The 21,787-nt window shown below is 43.3% G+C and overlaps 1 protein-coding gene across 1 annotated transcript in view; it reads right to left on the bottom strand.

Moving 5' to 3' along the window:
- LOC144594464 (heparan sulfate glucosamine 3-O-sulfotransferase 3B1-like) overlaps positions 1-21,787 on the bottom strand; it is a 35,448-nt gene extending 13,661 nt beyond the window's left edge. The window contains exon 1 of the mRNA XM_078400960.1: positions 21,008-21,787. Coding sequence (XP_078257086.1) covers positions 21,008-21,549 — 542 coding nt within the window. The 5' untranslated portion in view covers positions 21,550-21,787. The remainder of the gene's footprint in view (positions 1-21,007) is intronic.

Genomic DNA, 21,787 nt, shown 5'->3' with positions numbered 1-21,787 from the left:
GGATGCTGCACTGTAAGGAGTTTGTACGTTCTCCCCGTGACCTGCTTGGGTTTTCTCCGAGATCTTCGGTTTCCTCCCACACTCCAAAGACGTACAGGTATGTAGGCTAATTGGCTGGGTAAATGTAAAAATTGTCCATGCCTCCCAAAATTGTAGGATAGTGTTAATGTACGGGGATCGCTGGGCGGCACGGACTTGGTGGGCCGAAAAGGCCTGTTTCCGGCTGTATATATATATATATATATATATGATATGCTTGGCACAGACAATGTGGGCCGAAGGGCCTGTTCCTGCAATGTATTGTTCTGTGTTCTACATTCATACAATCACCTTTCCTATCAGTTAGGAAACACAACTCTCAAATTGAACTAAGCCTTGTTATCAAGAATGGGTGACGTTTTGGGTTGAGACCCTTCTTCGGACTGAGAGTCAGGGGAAAGTGAAACTTGAGATACGGAAGGGTACAAAGACCATGCAAGGTGTGAAAGGGGCAGATCAAAGCAGAGGCTATTCAAGAAAATGTAGAATGTTTCAAGCACACAAACAGTAAAATTAATCAGGAGGACCGTGAAACTAGTAAGAGAACTAGGGTGGGGGAGGGACGGAGGGAGAGGGAAAGTAAAGGTTACTTGAAGTTAGAGAGATCAATATTCATACCGCTGGGTTGTTAGTTACTTCACAAACGGTTTAAGTAGAAAGTCGATAATATACAAGTAAACACATGGTTGCCAAAGCACAAACTCTACAGTCATGAGGCATAGATTATAGAAATAAAAGACATAGCATGTCAAAGCTTGCTCTGGAAAAGGATCTGCAAAAGTCAAACATCTTGTGATGAACTACTGTATAAATTCAATTAAGACAGATTAGCCGTTTGAGAACTTGTATAGTCTTGTCAAACTTAGAAACATCTGTGCTTTATACACTTTGATATTAAGTGCATCAGACTCCTCATGCACCAACTCCCACTTCTGACTATAAAGGAGAGGAATTTTGGTTATACGCAGTCATTAAGAACCTATATATTCATAGTTAAAACAAGATTCCGCGCAGTTTTCATCTGTTTTAAAGTGACAACTTTGCATTCATTCTCTTAACATTGGTCTCCATTGAGATACCATGGCATGATTGCATTATGTAATATAAACAGACTGCATTGCTAGACCATCACACGGTGACACCTTCTCACATGATGCCTCTTTTTTTGCAGGAGAACAACCTGGAAGAACTGAGGTTTCAGGCTGATTCATCGAAAGATACTACATGGAAACTGCAAGGGCCTTCGTCTCACTGAGCCCATGCTAACCATCAATCATCACACATTCACACTGGTTCAGTGTTATCCCACTTTCTCATCCACTCCCCACACATTTTGGGACAATTCACAGAGGCTGATTGACCTACAAGCCCGCTCACCTTGGGTTGTGGGAGGAAACCGGAGCACCCGGAGGAAACACACGCGGTCACAAGTAGAACGTGTGTGTGTGTGTGACCTCCGCACAGACGGCGCCCGAGATCCGGATCGAACCCGAGCCTCTGGTGCCGTGAGGCAGTGACTCCACCACCTGTACCACTGTACTGCCCTGAGCTAAATATTCTGGGTAAATATCTGCTCCAAACCTGCACTCCACCACTCCAAATGCACCATTGCATTAGTCAGAGGTGCTGTCTGTGGACTGTTCATTACCAGATTAACTGGAATGGCTGCTGCCGTCTGTTTCATCAACAAAAGACTTAGCAAAACTAGGAAAATGATTTCCATGTTTCTAATGAAAGTCAATGAAAATGGTAACTTCGTACACTTTCAGAAGGTCCGATCAGAATCTCCCTCTGCCAGAAGCACAGTTCATTCACTGACATTTTTCCAAAGCCTTTGGGCAAATGGTGGAAGCCAAGCAATATTCACAGAAGAAAATAAACACGAGGTGCTAGAGTAACTCAGCAGGTCAGGCAGCATCTCCGGAGGGAAAGGACAGGCAACGTTTCAGGCCGGGACCCTTCTGCAGACTCTAAAGGATTTATCCCTTCCCTCCACAGATGCTGCCTGGCCTCCAGAGCTCTTCCAACACTTTGTATTTTGCTCGATTCCAACATCTGCAGTTCATTGCATCTCAATATTTACTGAAAACCTTTGTTTGGAAAAGAAAACTTGATTGTGTAATGACCATAACAGCTAATATGAGCAGAGAGACCAGTTTCTCAGGTCTCCTTTCCAGAGGGTTTTTAATGAGGCATCGATTACAATCTACAATTGATTACTTTAGTTTAGTTTAGAGATACAGCGCGGAAACAGGCCCCTCAGCCCACCGACTCTGCACCGACCAGCGATCCCCGCACATTAACACTATCGTACACACATTAGGGACAATTTTTACATTTAAACCAAGCCAATTAACCTTCAAGTCTTTACAAAGTTGGAGTGTGAGAGAAAACCGAAGATCTCGGAGAAAACCCATGCAGGTCACGGGGAGAACGTACAAACTCCGCACAGACAAGCACCCATAGCCAGGATTGAACCCGGGTCTCTGGCGCTGTAAGCTCTGTAAGGCAGCAACCCTACTCCTGCGCCACTGTGACTTCTAATCATTCAAACGTCGATTTTCCCCTTTTCATTTTTTTTTTTTTTCATTTCATTTTATTTTATTTCGTACATGTTAAAAGACATCAATTAAAAAAACAAAATAAACAAAAAAACAGAAGAAATACAAAGAATTTCATCCATTACTTAAAGTCATTACATGTGCGAAAAGGAGTAGGAAGAAGTGTGAACTTATTTAATCCTACCCCCATTCCCTAATCAATATTTATCAAGTATTATCTATAATAACTAATACCTAAAATACATATATAACTACATATATACTCACTCACCCCTACAATCATATGAATATACCTATTTACACAATAATGTCTATATTAACTACATCTGATATATATACATACATTAGGCCAATCATATATATACATATACCCGACCATTTACATACAACATATAAATACAAATATAGTTACCCACCCTATGATGATGAGCGTTGCAATATTTTGTGGCAAGACTTGAACTTGCTGAAACATTGTCATGGTGAACAATGGTGTTTTTTATTCCTGCCCAGGCTGGTAACACAGCAGTTGTGTAACCTTCCTACAAGAACAGTGGAGGAAATAACCACTTTGAACCACTCTCCTGCTAGAAAATGACACCATGTGCCGGGCAAAACGTGCTGAAAGAGACAATCATTGCGCAAACAGGTCTCTGCTCTCTCCGTCCCCCAAACAAGGAGTACAAAGTGGCTAGGAGCTTCATACAAGGAGAAGAGGTCATAAACCAGGTAGAAATGGAGGCCAAAGTCAAAAAGAATGTTAGACACAAGGAACTGCAGATGCTGGAATCTTGAGCAAAAAACAGAAAGTGTTGAGTAACTCAGTGGGTCGGGCAGCATCTCTGGAGAACATGGAGTCCAAAGAAGGGACTAGACTTCCACTAATGGGAGAGTCTAAGTCCAAAGGGCATAGACTCAGAATAAAAGGACACACCTTTAAAAAGGAGATGAGGATTTTCTTCAGTCTGAACCTGTGGAATTCATTGGCACAAAGACATCTGTGGAAGCCAAATCTTTGGGAACTTTTGTTTAACAGGCTCTCGATTAGTAAGGGTATCAAGGGTTATGGGGAGAAGGCAGGCGAATGGGGTTGCTAGATCAGCCATGATAGAATGGCAGAGTAGATTTGATGGGCCGAATGGCCTACTTCTGCTCCTATGACCATGCAAGACAGCGATTCGACAATGTCATCTATCCATGTTCTCCAGGGATGCCACCTGACCTTCTGCGTTACTCCAGAACATTGTATTGTATCTTTCTCCAAAAGAATATTTGTGGATTATGCCATAGCTTTGCATGCTGCAAAGCTAACAAATGAAAGGAAAATGTAATCCAAGCCATTCATTACTGCAGCCACTGCATGGAATAGAAATGCTCACTTATCACTGACTTTTAATGGTGCGCTGATTCATCTATTTATCTTTGCTTGTTTGCCAGAGGTGTTAGTAACCTGTTACTGACCTACCTTATCACCCCAGGAATAACAGAGGCTTATCAAAGTGACAGCAGTTTGGGGCCTCAATCAGAACAAAGCTCTCAACACTCTTTAAAAAAGTTACACTTATAGCACCTGATAAGTCTTTCCACAGGTATGCCCTGCCATGTCTAGAGGCCCGTGATATGTTGATCATGATGCACATAGGGATGAAATTAGATTGGTATTTGCTGTAACTTAATCCGCAAAAAGTACAAGTCAGCCACTCCAATTTGTGCAGCAGAGTGCAGTGTAAACGCTGTCTAGTTTAGTTTACTTTAGAGATACAGCACTGAAACAAGCCCTTCAGCCCACCAAAACTGTGCCGACCAGCAATCACCCTGTACACTAGCACTAGGGGTGCCAACTATCTCACTCCCAAATACGGGACAAGGTGACGTCACTGCCCCCGCGCCTCACGTGACCCCACCCAGCCAGTGGCCACGTGCTCCTGCTCCACCAATGGCGGCCACCCGGGCCGGGAGGCGGGTTGTTAGGCAACCTCCATTAGGCGGCGCCCGGGCCTCCAGACCTAGACTATCCTGAGCTAAAATGTCAGAAACCTAGAGTGTTGGGACCTAAACTGTCAGAACTGGGCGGCACGGTAGCGCAGCGGTAGAGTTGCTGCTTTACAGCGAATGCAGCGCCGGAGACTCAGGTTCGATCCTGACTATGGGTGCTGCACTGTAAGGAGTTTGTACGTTCTCCCCGTGACCTGCGTGGGTTTTCTCCAAGATCTTCGGTTTCCTCCCACACTCCAAAGACGTACAGGTATGTAGGTTAATTGGCTAGGTAAATGTGAAAAATTGTCCCTAGTGGGTGTAGGATAGTGTTAATGTACGGGGATCGCTGGGCGGCACGGACTTGGAAGGCCGAAAAGGCCTGTTTCCGGCTGTATATATATGATATGATAACCTAGAGTCGGGGCCTACAGCGTCCAGGCCTATAGCGTCCGGACCTACAGCGCCCTCCCGAGCCTAATACGGGACAAGGGCGGTACCGTACGGGACAAACCAATTTAGCCCAAAATACGGGATGTCCCGGCTAATACGGGACAGTTGGCAACCCGATCTAGCAGTATCCTACACTCTAGGAACTATTCATAATTTTTACCGAAGCCAAATTAACCTACAAACTTGGATATCTTGGGAGTGAGGGAGGGCACCCGGGGAAAACCCACCCGGTCACAGGGAGAATGGACAGACAGCGCCCATAGTCAGGATCGAACTGGGGTCTCTGGCACTGTAAGGCAGTAGATCTACCGCTGCACCACTGTGCTACATACGTGCTTTAGAGGCGTACGGTATGGAAACAGCCTAACTAGCCCATGCTAACCAAGATGTCCCATCTACGCTAGTCCCACCTCAGCTATGTCCACCCATTGTCTATGTCTTGTCTCAACCTCCTCACCTTTTTATACTAACTGTCACCCCACGGGAAGGGATTCAACCTGAAACGTCCACTGTCCATTTCCCTCCACGGATGCTGCCTGACTCGCTGAATTTGTCCAGCGGTTTGTTTTTTGCACTCAGGATACTCAGCTAAAGGGATTTCTGACACCATTCTGGACCCAAATACAAGGTTTAGCCACATCATTTACAGCTGTCCATGCAGGTTCCTGTGCATTTCTCCATGCATGCTTCCATGCAAGTACCTTTTTTTTAGTAGATATCTTTTGTGAGAGGACAAATTGGACTAGATCCACAAAGTTTAGAAGTTGATCGGAATTCTATAATTCTGACTCTAAACCATTTCATGTCTCGAAAGCAGCTTATACCTCCCATCGTTATGTGCTTACTGTGACTGTCAGGAGTAGTGAGTCTCGGGTTTAGTTTAAAGATACAGTGTGGAAACAGGCCCTTCAGTCCATCAGGACCACTCCGACCAGCGAACACCCATACACTAGTTCTATGCTAGTTCTGCACACTAGAGATTGTTTACAAAAAAAACATTAATCTACATCCCTGCATGTCCGTGGAATGTGGGAGGAAACCGGAGCACCCAGAGAAAACCCACGCAGTCAGAGGGAGAACATAGAAACTCGGTACAAAGAGTACACATAGTCAGGATCAAATTTGGGTCTCTGGCGCTGTAAGGCAGCAACTCTACCACTGCGCCACCGTACATTCCAAAGTCGTGCAGGTTTGTAGGTTAATTGACTTCTGTAAATTGTGAGATAGACAGAAAAAGCTGGAGATACAGGCAGCGTATCAGGCAGCATCTCTGAAGAAAAGGAATAGGCGATATTTTGGGTCGAGACCCTTCTTCAGTCCCTAGTGTGTGGGATAGCACCAGTGTATGGGTGATTGTTGGTCGATGCTGACTTGGTGAGCTGACGGGTCTGTTTCCACGTTGTATCTCTGAACTAAACTAAACCACATTGAATTGCTGGAAACACATTGCATGGTTTAGGAGACACTTCCACCATCGTACCATGGTTCAGTGACGGGTAGCTAACCAACACTGACACATGAGGCAAAATGAAAAAATATGTTATGACTTTAATGATGGCATCAGATAAAACAATTTGTAGTCCCCCAACATTTTGAGAAGAATGGAACAGGTGTTCTTTAATAGACACAAAATGCTGGAGTAACTCAGCGGGACAGGCAGCATCTCTGGAGAGAAGGAATGGGTGATGTTTCGGGTCAGACTGAAGAAGGGTCTCGACTCGAAATGTCACCCATTCCTTCTCCGCGGAGATGCTGCCTGTGCCGCTGAGTTACTCCAGCATTTTGTGTTTATCTGCAGTTTAAACCAGCATCTGCAGTTCCTTCTTGCACAGCCAGCTGTTCTTTATTTCTCCCTTTACTTCCCACAGGTTTCATACCCTGGGCATTTCAATCTCCACATGAAACAGGTGTGTTGGACTTCACTGGGCCCATGCAAAATCTGCCACACATGTAGACCGATTCAGTTACATCCTGGAACGACTCCGCTATTATGTCTCATGCTTGGAAACTGGTTAAATAAATATTGCAAGGCTGTGAGAGGTTTGAACCCTGAAGAGGCTGGATGAGCCCCAGGGAGATTTTATATTCATGTTCTGTCGTTTTAACAAGAATAACTAAGATTATTCTCTGCAACAATTCCATTGCTTGGTTGGCATCGCCATGGCAAAGCAACGAATTAAGGCAGAATGTTGCCATTTACATAATGCACAACGGTTGCCATTTGTTAGAAGCCATTTTGGAGAGCATACATGATACATTGAAATAAAGCATGAAGAAATAGGTTCAGGGACTGTATTTTTTTCCACGCTCAATAGTAATGAGTGTGGCACCCAGTAATGAGTGTATGTGCAAATAAATCATAAAGTAACTCTTCCACCAATACTTATGACCAAAACCACATAACTTAAAGGCTGCTCATCTACAATTGATTAAAATGTTCTCCATGTATTCGGGGGGGAATTAACCATTCATTTACATTTGCCAGGGATCCGAGAACTATTGCTGCTATAAAATGAGTGAGAACAAATTATCCGCATGGATTGCAAATGGTTTAAACCTCAACAGCAATATTTTACAGAGAGAACATCAATCTTCCCAAAAGTTACTTTATCACTAAAGAATCTTCATGAGAAGAACCCGTCAAGGTGTCAGCGCCGTTAGAACTTTATAGTCAACGTTGACATTCTCTGGTAAAGTTAAAGGAGTTTTTATGCCAGGTTTGTGCCTCTTAATGGATGGATGAGTCACTGGTGCATTAAGAGTTAATCATTGATGGAACTAGTTTGGTGCTGGCTGCTTCTTATGCCCTTGGTGTCCCTCTTAATTTTGTTCATTAACATCAGCACGGAGCTCCATATTAGAATAACTATCCAACATTTAAATTAGAAACTCATAAAATCATATTTTTGTTTCGTCCAAAACAAGAACAACTTGGGCATCACAGTGGTGGAGTTGCTGCCTTACTGCGCCAGTGACCCAGGTTCGATCCTGACTACCGGTGCTGTCTTTTCAGTTTGAAAGTTCTCCCCATGACCACGTGGGTTTTCTCCGGGTGCTCCGGTTTCCTCACACACACCAAAGACGTATAGGCTTGCAGGTTAATTGGCTTCAGCAAAAATTGTAAATAGTCCCTCGTGTGTAGGATAGTGCAAATTATTGTGCGCAGAAAAAATACAGTCCCTGAACTATATAGGATAGAACTAGTGTACAGGTGATCATTGGTTGGCACTGACTCGGTGTGCTGAAGGGCTTGTCTGTATCTCTAAACTAAAAAAAGAAAACTAAGAAGGGTTTTATTGCTGTACAGATAAGCCGACTTTGATGGATACAGCTGACTTCAGCTGCAGGGGAAAGCTGAAAGAGGAAGATGAAATATACACTTCCTCTTCCTTAAAGAGGAAGAAGTAATATGCACTGAAAGAGGTTTGATGAGCAGGGCTGTTTGAATGATCATGAACAATAATTGATGGTACACCATGTGTTGAAGGCTTTCTGCTGACATGGGTGTTTGACATGGAGTTCCTGTTGGACTGAATCACTTTTGTTTCCGTCTTCAGCGGGGGATTCCTATCTGACTCAGCCATGTTTTTCCAACTGTTGTGGTCACATTCAGTGGTGAGCAGCGGGTGCCAGGCCACCCCAGTAGCATCAGCCCTCCCCTCTTCCCATGCCCCGCTCACAATTAGTCTCTGTAATTCAGAATGAAAACAATCCACTGCTTCTCAGTGCAAGATGAAAGGGGTTTGTGCAGCAGAAGTAATTCCACTGCTGTGTAGAGGCCACTCCAGGCATTGTGTCCAGCTAAGGGGTTGGAACGGGATAGGATGCAAGGGGTTTCCATGTGAGTCTGCACCCCCCCTGCTGTTTTTTATGCTGCTTAGGTAGAGACTGTTGGGATAATGATCACAAAGAATACAGGAGAGAAAGTAATCTTTTAATGTACAGAGGAAAGTGTTTTATTTATACAACACCCGTTCCTCCAGTGCACTGGGACTTAATTGCACTCGGTGGTAAGTGCTCTTCAAGCTGAACATTTTGTAAGGGACCACACTGTCTTTTGCCTCACAGTGGCTTAATTACATACAACTTTAGACAAGAGCATTTTATGGTTTGCGATCACAGGTCTTAGGCCCGCATTAACTTGATACACTGAGCAAGCCACTCAAGGCTTTCCCACCGATCGTGAAATTAAGCGCGGTGCTGAAACCAAGAGAAAAATAACGGTGAAAGGAGAAAGGATTTCTCTTCGAGATTCTTAACAGTTTTCAAAACCTGCAATTTTACAAATACCGGTTAATCTTATTGAGAGAAAACGCTGTGCAGAAGTCAGAACTTTCTATAAACTACTGAACAAACCCTGTAAAAAAACAAAAGTAATTGAAAGTCAATCGGTCTGGATTCACGTTCTACAAATGATCCCACGTGTAATACGTTGACCTCGGTGTAAGTTTTCAAATGATCCAGTTTCAGTGCAACACTCAGTTTAGACCTTGAATGGTTACGTTTATTTTCCAAGCCAAAGCTCCAATGCAAGAGAGATGAATTATTTTATAACTAGATCCTCGTGTTTCCGACAAATATCAGAACAGGTGGTGTGTCTGGTATGCTACAGCACAGAGCGCTTTGTAGAAGTGTGTACGCCAGCATTGTTTTCCTTGCAGCAGAGGAGGCTGATAGGGGGAACGTGAATGAGGTGCACAAAATTACCGGAAGCATGTGTGGGGCAGCTAGTGAGAAACCTTTCCCCATGGCAAAGGCATCTGAGACCAGAAAGCGTACATTCACGTAAACCATGTGAGGAGTAAGAGGTTTAGAGGGAATCTCAAGAAGATTTTTTTCCCGCCCATAGATCTCAAATGTACTGGTAGAGTCAAGTACTCTCACAACATTTAATTATCCACTTGATGAAAGGCATAGTGGGCTGTGGAACAAGTGCTGGCAAGTGGGATTATTGTAGATAAGTACCGATGGTAGGGATGGATTATGTTGGGCAGAAGAGCCCATTTCTGTGCTGTGTGACTCCATAACTTTATTAAACCTGCCTGTCCCATTAAATCTATCGGAGTAGTAAATTAGGCAATCAAACAACGACAATGATAAGAGGTTTCATTACTTTGTTACAGGATATAGGCCTGACCTTTCCCAGAATACTGGCGGCCCAGTTCATTACATAATCTGAAATGCAAGCCAGTTTGGTCAAGGACTGGCAGTCCAGGAGGACACCAGGGTCAAAGAAATCAATCATTTAAAAAAAAAAGTATTTAATGTTGGATGTATACAAAAGATGAAGCAAAACAAATAAAAAAGCAAATGATTTTTCTCGAACAAATAGTTCCTTCACCTTATCTTTTGACCTATATCAATAGAGTAAGTAAAATTAAAAGTATTTCATCTATAATAACATAGATTTTGCATGTTAAAAGAAAACAATGCTGATTTGCGCTGATATGATTCAGTTGTAATTTTAACGCATGCACATTCTTCAATAATCTGATTTACTAGCTGATTCAAACGGTATTGCAAAGAATTATAAATGTGTTCCCATTGTTACTATGAAAATGGTACATTAGTCTGATAGAAAAATAAGATTAAATGTGATATAAATGGATGATGGCTTAAGTCACAAAGACTTAAACTATATCAAATATCAAGCAGAAAACTTCCTATCCGTGATTCCCTTGATAAGTAAAAACAAGTATAACAGCATTATGCTTGCAAAACCAACTGCAACTTTCCAAAGAACAATTTCAACAGTTGTTATAAAAAAACTACAGACGTTAAGCAATCGTACTTTTGGGTCTAAACAAGTTGACAATGGAGCAACTAATTAATAATTTAGCACAGAATTTCACATAGAAGAGTCAAATAAGTATAAAAAGCTATTTTCTAGGTGGCTCATTTGGAATGTGAATTTGCATGCTAATTCTTGGGTCACTGAAGAGCAATATTGTGAGGTGATTTTCACCTTATAGTGTGAAAGCACTAGAATCACTGGCAGCATAAATGGAGAAATTGCAACACATGCAACAACTGTTTCAGATAGTAGAGTGATCACAAGCAAAGCTGCTGTCATTCGTGTTCACTGCATGATATCTGTGATGTTCCTCATATGTTGCAAAACATACTTGGCTAATAAAAGTATTATTGTGATTGATTGATTGTGATTGGTTACACAGCAGGAAGTTAAATGTATATATTTTTTGGAAAACATAAGGCACCATTAAGTGCAGCTCTGAGTAATAGACATAGATACTCATACAAACTCCAAACATTCAGCAACTTCATAGTGACTGTCCCAGGGATAATCATGAAATAGTCATTAAAATATTTAAAATTATACCATGAAACACATATTACGTCATTGATGTATATCATTGTATGCATCACATGAAATATATTGTATGTACATATGATATATCATATGTACATCATTGTGGTAACATATCTTTAGTTGTACCTTTAGAAGATATTTTTAGAAATATAATATCTTTAGAAGATATTTTTCTGGTATAAACACAAGCTTGCATAATCTCACTAGTTTCTCTCTCATCAACTAATCTAGTGAGATTATGTGATTATCGATCATAATACAGTTGATTTATAATCATTTTATTACCTATTTAAATTGATCTCGGTTTTGAGAGACTGTTACTCATCAGAACCCTCAATTCACCTTAATTTCCTTAAAATATAAATACATCAGCATTAACAATTAGCTATATGCAAGAATTATTTTTTTTAAGTGAGATAATGGCGACTGGTATAATTGACTGATTTCTTAAGTGTGACACATTAATCTAATCCATAAAACAAATATTACCAGTGCTCTGTTCTAATAATTGAGTGAAAACTTATCCTGCACATGGACTATTACGAGTGTACATTAAATATATTACCCATTTAAAATTAGAATGAAAATATTAATCAATAATGTAAGTAGTTATGGAAACTTCATTTGAAAAACTGTAAAGTGTATTGTAAATTCTCCATATTAGTTATTTCCCTGCAAATTCATTTTAAATACAGACTCAATCTGTGTATTTACATAACGGCATTCAAAACCCCTAAGAAATTTGGTATTGATCCTTTTGAAACATTGCAGCTGCCTGTTTGTCTGGATTCTGATAAAATGAAAGTCCTGCGTGCTTTCCACAAGACCATTGAAAGTGCAGGCAATGCACAATTGAGGTGTCTTTCCCCCGCATTAATGAAATGGAAAATAAAATAGTAAATGTACAAGATTGTCCAAATGAAAGAATGTAGTCTGGTTTTTACTGTTAATAGCCCCTCTGCTGCATAGCAAACCCACCACAATTAATAATAATTCTATCTCATTAAAACCATTTCACATTCTTGAACTGCTTGTCCTCCTCTTATCTATGATTTTTTAAATTGTTCATGTCCTGTCGGTTATTGTCCTCCTCGCAGAACATTGTTTCAGACAGACTAATTAATGATAACTTCAAAACCTCAATTCTTGTGAACCAAACACAGGCAGACCCTGGCACTGATACTTTATATACAACTAATTACACCAGCGATATCTGGGGTTTATTTAATGATAATTTTTATGTAATCTCAGAGATTATGTAATCACTCAAATGTCAAGATAGACATTTAAAACTGCAGCTCAACTTTGTTCCAACATGCGATGAACCTCATCAGACTGTGCAATGGAAGCTTCCCCATATCTTGCCTTATTCAATGATAAATACTGGAATTAATTTTTTAAATGCAGTCCAAAAAAATTCAAGTCAATGAAAAACTGCAGTGGGTAAATGAATCAATATTTGTTGTGCAAAAGAGCTTGTGTGCAAAAGACATTGTGTCAATAAACTAACCGAAGGGAAAAAAATCAACAAGCGGGCAGGTAGTCTACCATGGAAAATCACCCATCCACTTATGTTGTTTGGCATTTACAATGTTTTTGGTAAAAGGTACCTTCTGTAATTTCCTGGACAAAAATTTACACACAGACATTACTCTAGCACAAGTGATGTTCCCCAAATATGAACAATTTATAAGTATCTAATTGGAGCCTAAATTTCAGCAACACAGCAGATCTGCCACATTGGGGAGCAACAATGCTACAAAAGATTGTGCTGCTTTTATGTTCCCTTTCATGGGGAGAGCTGATCCAATGGTTTTGTTAACACAATTTAAACAATGCACGATATATGAATTGAAAGAAAATGCCTATTGCGTAGAATTATACCATTATCTCTGATTTTATGCTACTGTGGCGGATGTGGCATACTTTAAATGTATGTGGTCACTTGTAAATATATCTGCAGTCCCTATTAAAACCCCAGGATAGAAGGATATTCACTTCATTAAAACAAGTTTCCATGCCTCCAAAGTTAGCACACAATACAGTTCTGAAGAGGAACTTGAAATTTAACAACACAAATCATTCTAGTTAATTAAGGTATCGGTGAGACACGCTGTTGTCCTTTCACACTATTAAACTACAATGAGATTAATATCCTAACCAGAGGTACTCATACTGAACAAGAATCCTTATTAGGTTACAGCAGCACAAAACTGGCCCCAGCAACAACAAAAAATGAATCAAACGTTGAATCAAACAATCTGGGCTTCTCTTTTTGTAATGAAGTTAGATTTTATTCTGCACACTGGAACTTACTGAAAAATGAAATACATTGTCTTTCCTTTACCCACAGCACTGTTCATCACAAGGGGATCAGGAGCCAAGCCCATGTCATGTCCATTCCCCACCAATGGCCTGTATGGTGTACATGTACCGGCATTGAAGACACATACATCTATTATTGGTAGGGCATAAGTCCCTCAAGGGTACACTGGTCGGCTGCTGGGGGATTGGATGTATCCTGGATGGGGATTGTAATATAATTGTATAATAGTTTCAATTGGTATATTTGTTTGTATAGTATTCTGGTGGTGGGTTCTGTTTTGGTTTTATTGTATTGTATATATTATTTTAATATTTGAATAAATATTTTTGATTTTTTTTTAAAAGGGTACACTGGTCTGTGGCTCGTCGGTAATAAGAATGGCATTAATTTCTATGTGACCCTACAAGCGACGATATTTACCCACTGGATTCCAATCGGAGATGGCAGCTGATGCTACTACGTGTCTCCACCACGCCCGGCTCTCCACAGCTTCCCCCTCTCCGCCCCAAACACCACACCCCTTTCCTGCTCTGTAAGCCAAATGACATTGCATTGGTCATCTGTGCCTTGCCATTGGCGGCCTCAAGACCCTCCTCGCTGCTCTTACATTCTCCGTTGCGAACTGTCCACCCCATTCTTAGAAGGGAACGTCTACCACCAGGACGTATGAAATGTTTTGGGTTTTTTTTTAAACCTATATTCAACAATCTCCCCATTCCCACCGCGGAGAATAGTGAAGATAGACACAAAATGCTGGAGGGACTCAGCGGGACAGGCGAGAGAAGAGAGACGTTTCGGTCGAGACCCTTCTTCAAGACCAGTCAGTCATTGCCCTCTCACACTATTAAACTACAATGAGATTACTATTCCAACCAGAGACACTCATATTTTTCAGGTTTCCAAGGGTTTGGACAAGAATCTTTATTAGGTTTCAGCCGCACAAAACTGGCCCCAGCAAAAAAAAGATAAGTGTTGAATCAAACTGAAGGGTCTCTCGAACCGAAGCGTCTCAGAGTCCTTCTCTCCAGAGATGCTGCCTGCCCCGCTGAGTTACTCCAACATTTTGTGTCTATCTTCGGTGGAAAACCATTGTTTGCAGTTCCTTCCCACACATTACTGAAAATAATGGCTGGCCACCAAGTACAATTATCAAGTTAACACAATGTATTCCAAAGCAGAAGTTTATGTTTGCAAATACTCAGCTATCTTACAACTCTTTGAGAGGTGAAAGTTGCGGACAAATGATTTCTCCTTTCAAACGCTAATGTGAGCCCGGGGATATCAATTTCTGCAACCGTTCGTTTCCCACTAAGGTTTAGACCAGTGTTCCCGGTTACAGATATCAGTTCAAATTTAACTGGAGTTATTCAACTTTTCTAAAACTTACCGCTGTTATTTTCTAAAAAGTTACTCCTGGGTAGGGTGGGCGAGGTAGTTTCGTGTTACTGAATGCTCAGGAAAGACCTGAGGATGGTCCGAGTAATCCCCCCCCTTCCCTGTCCCAGCCTCACGTACAGCGGGGGAGAGATCGCCACAGGAAGCTGGACAACCTCTCAAACAGTTGTCGTCCAGGGCTAGCATGAGAAAGAGAGAAACCTTCCAGCCGCCAATGTCCAGTCGTACAAATCGTCAATTTGTACATTTCCTTAGGCCAGAGAAAGATCCCATTCGAGTCTGTGGCACCTCGTAGCCGCTCCATTCCCCACTAATCCTCCCTCCAGCCTATTCCCAGACAACACTCGTTACTAATTCAGTCATTTGCATTGTTGCGGGTCTTTCTTTACTTTAAAGATCCCACGCCGATCCCCGTACACTAACAATATCCTGCACACCAAGGACAATTCTTACCGAAGCCAATTAACCTCCAAGCGTTGTACATCTTTGGAGTGTGCGTGGAAATCAGAAAACCCACGCGGTCTCAGAGAAGAACGTGCAAACTCCGTGCAGACAACACCGGTAATCAGCCTTGGTGCTGTAAGGCAGCAACTCTACCGCTGTGCCACTGTGTCACTCGTATTCATATCCATGTGATTTCTGGAAGTACCTGTGTCTACTCCACAAACAGTGCCTGTGAAGTTGCAACAAGTAAGAATTTCATTGTTTTTCCCAGCCCGGTGTAATATGGCAGTTAAACACTTGCCGGTCTCTTGACTTGGTTGAGAGATGCATTTTTGGCAGCGTGGCACGGTAGAGATAGATGCCACTCCCGGGCACTTGGAGAGACGGGAAAGGTTTGTGGAGTCAAGTTTCAAAACTCCTACAGGGGCGAGGCAGAAACAAACTCGATCCTTCGGGATGGAGTGAAGATTTGTCTTGTCCCCCCACCCACCACCCCCCACGTTTTTGAGTGCCTATTTGCCGAGGGGGTGGGTCGGCACTTGTTGACTGTGGAAAGAGCGAGCGTTGAGGAGGTGCATCGCCTGACGGTGGCAGCAGCGGCACGGAATGAAATGGCCATCTGTCCACACAACTCACAGCGAGGTGCCTCGCCGCCCGCCCTCTGAACACGGGCTATTTATACCACTGCAAGAAGGACAAGTTTTAAACTCCGCAACCTCCACCCCCCCTCTCCCCACCCCAACAAACCTTCAAACACAAACGCAATGGCAATTGCAAACTTCCAGCCCGATACGAATTCCCATTAAAATGTTCCGATTTTGGAAATGTCAACCTATTTCATTTGCTTGTCGAGTATCTCCCCGATTAATGTAGAGAGGGCAAACCGTGGGTGTTTTAGCCTGAATGGCAACTGGACTTTGGAGCAACAGGAGACATTATTCCGTCTATTTTAAAATACTAATATTAATAAACACCCTGGACACCGGAATAGAAGAACTTTGAATAAACCCCAGTTTGCTAAACTGCAATGAGTTGCTCTTCTGGTCAAAGGGACGAAGGCTCGATCTGTGGTCGCGATCCAGTTTCAGAAGACACAACGCTATTCCAGATTGGCGTACAGAATGGAGTCACGTTTCCCCGTTGTTCGGGGGGGGAAATGTCGTTGGTCGCTGTTGATAAACTAGACCGGGGCTAATCCTTCAGTTTCTGACCGCAGACCCGTTATAATTAGCCGGCGATCGATGCTGGGCCGGATTACAATGATCTCTCAGCTAAACGTGAAGCAGCCGACCAAACCCTGGCAGATGGACTCTCTTGTTTTATTTCGTTTCCCACCTCAGTCCCAAGGTTTTGTTTTGAGGGAGGTGTGTGGGGGTGGGTTATTTGGCGAAGGAAATTTGGGTAGGTGGAAACAACTGTTCTATGTTATGAGAGTAAACAGAAACAAACTTAAAAACTCCACTCTCCGGCAGTCCATTGGGACTGCTGTTGACCGAGTCATTTCTTTTTGTTTTCTCGCTCATACCTGACCGAAATGAATTGACATAGTTGGGATGTGCATGGAAAATGGCAAAGCACAGCACAAGAACAGGTCACTCGACCCAAAACGTCTGTGCCGAACATAACGCCAAATTAAACTAATACATGCTTTGGATTGTGTCGGAAGTGCAATTAAGTAACCAAGTAGGATAGTCGTCTGAAAATTAATTAGCAAATTTGTGCATTTTCGGTGGGCAAAATTAGGAGACAATATTATTTTGAAATGAAATGTATTGCCAAATAAGTCAATATTTTAAAGCTTTCTATCAGGGTCCCTATTCTTTCTATTGCGGGAGGTGTAATGGGAAAGACTTTCGTTCAATGTCCAAAGTTGCCCATCTTATTCAAATTCAATTTAAATGGACTTCCAATTATCATCCGCACTTGTTGACACTTCTCCAGCGCTCTCACAGCAGAGAGTCCCAAACAAACGTCTCCGAAGAGCCGGGAGGAGGATGGCGACACTTGGAGATATTTGTTTTCCTTTCCTTTTGTTGTTGTTGTTGTTTAATGTTGATTTACATTCCACTCAATCCAAGTCAACAAACGAGCGCGCCACGCCGCAGTCTGAGGCAAGCGCAGAAAACCACACAACAACGACAAAAAGCGGCATTTCCGCCACGTTAATATTCTACACATTTACTTAACTGTCCTGGGTTTTTTTTCATTGCTCATAATCCAGAAGAAACTACACGCGAATCTACTGCCGGACAGCATGGTCCTGCGTTTTCCACGGTCCAATGTGTTTTTTAACATTTCTTAATCACAAATATAGTTTCCTTTGTAAAAATCGTACACACACACACTTCAATGTTGTAATGTATTGAACATATTAGAAATATAAACAATGATCCCCCCACCCCCCGAAAAAGTCTCCACCCCACGTGTCTACTTTAATGTCACTTGCAGCTAAAATTGGGATTTTATTTATTCAGATTATTTCCCCCCCCAGTTTAAGGAACAATGAATATTTACATCCATGGTTATATTTTCCCTGTCCATTTTTAAAATCCCCGTCCTCGGGCAATTAAGCAAATAATCCATAAATCTCAATATTAACAAAACAAATTGTATTTTAACGACTTCCAAATTATACAATTCATTATAACTTTCCGGTAGGATACACTTCATGGGAGAACAATAATTGCGAACAATGATTATGAAATGCTTGGCATATTTAGTGCACTGTTCTCAAAAGCAGGAGTTGGGGGGGGGGGGACATTAGAAGCTGAAACTTTCTCCCAACTCTCTGCCTTTCAAGCAGAGTGCCATTTTATCATATACAAAACTTTACATCAAAGTCTTCCCTCCCCGAGGCGTTTTGGAAGACACAGGACAATTGGAAGTATTTGTATGTGGGGGGGGGGGGGGGTGAAAGAGATCAGAATAAAACGCTCATCACATTCTGGAGGTCGCGCTAGCTTTGAAATGACACCTTGTTTTCTTATCTCAATTGAAGCAAATCTTTCAACCCGAAGAATAAACGAAACGAAGCGTTTCATCGCCAGCTGGAATTACATCTACACACTCCAATATTTTGAAAACAACGACGAACCCAACATTGTCATTTAGTTTTAGTTTTTAATTTGCGAAAGGACTTTTCTCCCGCTCTCTCCCGCTCTCTCTCTCTCTCTCTCCCCCTCTCTCTCTCTCCCGCTTTGTTAGACTCGAGCTTTGAAGAAAAAGCGGCGCTCCTCCTCAAAAGCGGTTCATCTCGAATCTCCTTCAATCCCAGTCCCCGCCAACAACACGTGTAAGTAAAACCACATCTACAAAAACACAAAAGATCCAAGAAAAAAAAATGTTTGGAGGAACTTCGTTTTGAAAGAATCTGTGCAGTTTCACAATTCTAACGATCGGCATTGTGGCGGTGCTTAAAGACGCGGTAAAGCCAACAATCATCAGAGAAGATCAACGCGATTTCCAGTCATTGTTGTCAATCATCAGATCACTAGAATTCATTAGTGCAGGCACCTTTGAGTATTGTTGTAATTTGAACAAACGGGGCAAAAACCAGCTCTACCGGTTAGATTCTTAACTCGAGATACATGTCACTTTCTACCATGGCTGGGTTCTGAGAAATTAGCTTCTGAGCTGGGGACACGAATGGGTGCGTCTTGAATGGGCAAATTAGCCGAGAGACCAGACTTCGCAGGTGAGCCGAGGCGGCGGGCTGTCATTATGTGTCCGGAACATGTGTTTAAAATCAGAGCGGCCACAAGTTACACAAACATTCTCATCACTCCATGACTGGCGGGGGACGGAACATCTCGGAGAGCAAATTGGTTATGGGAAGATCTTTTTTTTTTTTTTTTGCCCTCTTGTCCTTTGAGGGCTGGAAATGAGTGCTTTCTTCCAGAATGCATTCACAGGAATCTTCAGCCGGCAGAGAGAGCAGCGGGTTTCGCTGGAAAGAGGGAAATCTCCTGTTTCCCTGCATCCCGCTTTATTCCCACAGCTTGTGTTACTGAGACGTTTCCTGGCTTGATGGATCTGCACTAAAAGGCAGCTGGGTTTCACCTTTTGAACTGACAAAATATACCCAGTTCTTGGGCCACTACAGAGCACCATAAACATACAAGCGCACTGCACTGCCCCCTCAGATCCCTATAGTTTTAACCCATGGAGTTTTGCACCATGACTTATTTTAATGATCTTTCTCGATCATCCCACCCCCACCCTCTCCACACACACACACACACACACACACACACACTCTCTCTCTCTCTCTCTCTCTCACGCCAATACTGAAGTCACACCCGATTCGCAGTGCACACCAAAAGTACGATTCTGGGAAAATAATCATTTGAAACTGAACTGCGACCTAAATTAGGAATAGACAGTCGTTCCACCAAGCGCAGCTCCTTTATTACGAGATAGCGTGGACGGTTATATACTCAATCGTGGTTTATTAAACTGCAGACAAACGCACCGAAAGAATGCTTTTGCCAAATCGTACCCCTAGATCGCAATAGTTTAAAGATATTGCCTCCAGCTGCCTTTTGTAGTTGGAAACCCCCTTTCTTCGTGTGTGTCACCATTCGTACTAACTTTATAACTTCGTACCTTTTGATTTTCTTGGTTGGCCGGTGATAAATATTAAGTCAGACTGTTTGCCGAACCGCGCAAGTTGGGTTGTTTTTTTTCAATAATTGAACATGGTTCAATCTTGTGAAAATGGACAAGGGATGTAAAAGTGGGCGCACATTATTTTGCACACACTAACTAGTAGACAGTGTTATATAAAACACTGGCGGTTTTTGTTCAAACCGGCAAAGCCAAACTTCTCTGCAGACAGCGGAGATGTAAAAATGACACGCAACATAAATCGCCTGTAGGAATGTGTGAACATGAAAGCGCAGGTTTGTTACGGCCATAAGCAGCGGGTATTAAAACTACTACTCGCTGCCCCGCCAAAGGTAGAAGAAGGTGGCGTTAAAACTTGTCTGGCTCGGGCGTTTGAATGTGCTTCATTCGGGCTGTGGGTCACAACTCTGATCATGATTTACCATCACCAGAGGAGGGAAAATGGAGTTGGGTTTTCAAAAGGAGAAACAGTTTTTGTTGGGGTGGGGGTGGGGGGGGGGGTGGAGGGAGCGCAACAAATAACCGCGCCGGGAGTTTGATGGCCAATTCCACGCGTCGATTACAGCCGCCAACATCCGCACAACTATTTCAGTTTTGAATGAACACATTCACAAAGGATTCAACCCATTCCCCCTCTTCTCCCCGGGTAGAGGCGAGCGCAGTGTCCCGGCTTGTGACACCGTTTGCTGTTGGTGCCACAACGCGGGTCACTGTGCGCCCACTTTCGCCTGCCCGGCTCCAGGGAAACGATGGGACAATTGTCTGGCGAGAGGGTGTTTACCCCTGACTCCTCACCCACCCACAGGAGCTGGGGTCCCCCCTCTCCCCCCACGTCCCGACACCCCGGAGACCATCACTCACTTGTACCACTCCATCCCTTTATCGTAGTGTCGGTCGAAGAAGTGCGGCTCTGCGCCCACGGCCCTGATGTCGGGGTGAACCCGGAGAAACTCCAGTAGAGCCCGGGTGCCCCCTTTCTTCACCCCGATGATGATGGCCTGCGGTAGCTTCTTGGCTCCGAAGCCGCCCAGGTTGAGATCAAAGTGTCGGTGCGGGTGTCCGCTGTCGGCCGTGGGGATGTCGTTGTGCTGGGGCTGATGCTGGGGCTGGGGCTGAGCCTGATGCTGAGCCGCCTGTGCCGAGGGTTCCTCGTCGTCCTGCAGCAAGTCTCTGGCGGCCGGAGCTGCCTCCTCACCTGCCGCCTGCGAGCGCAGCTCCGACAGCCCGGCGCCGCCAGACTTCTCGTCCACGTAGACCAGGCTGGGCAGAGAGGGACAGAGACCGGCGCAAGTGTACAGGATGTAGAGCCAGAGGAGGAGCATGGCGAGGAGCAGCAAGAGTTTCTTTCTGAGGGCGGCCGGGGAAGTGAGATCTGAGTGATACCAGCTCAGGCTACATTCCATGCCGTGTCGGACCCACACATTGTTAACCAGCCAACCCCCTTACAGAAAGTGCACTGGAATGGACAAATCAACTCCCATCATCTGCAAGGGACGGGTGCGAGCAGCGGACTGCGGTCACCAGCCTGTTGGTCGTGGCCGCATCGTAGCAGAAGCAACCGCTGGCGAATGAGACAACAGCCTAGTCCGGCCCCCTTGTGTCCAGCGCCCGCTCCGAGCTGACTCCGTCTCTCGCTCTCTC

This window comes from Rhinoraja longicauda, chromosome 6 (genome assembly GCF_053455715.1).
Source record: "Rhinoraja longicauda isolate Sanriku21f chromosome 6, sRhiLon1.1, whole genome shotgun sequence".
Lineage (NCBI taxonomy): Eukaryota > Metazoa > Chordata > Chondrichthyes > Rajiformes > Arhynchobatidae > Rhinoraja > Rhinoraja longicauda.
Note: the sequence above shows the minus strand (reverse complement) of the source record. Positions and strands in the feature narration are given on the sequence as shown.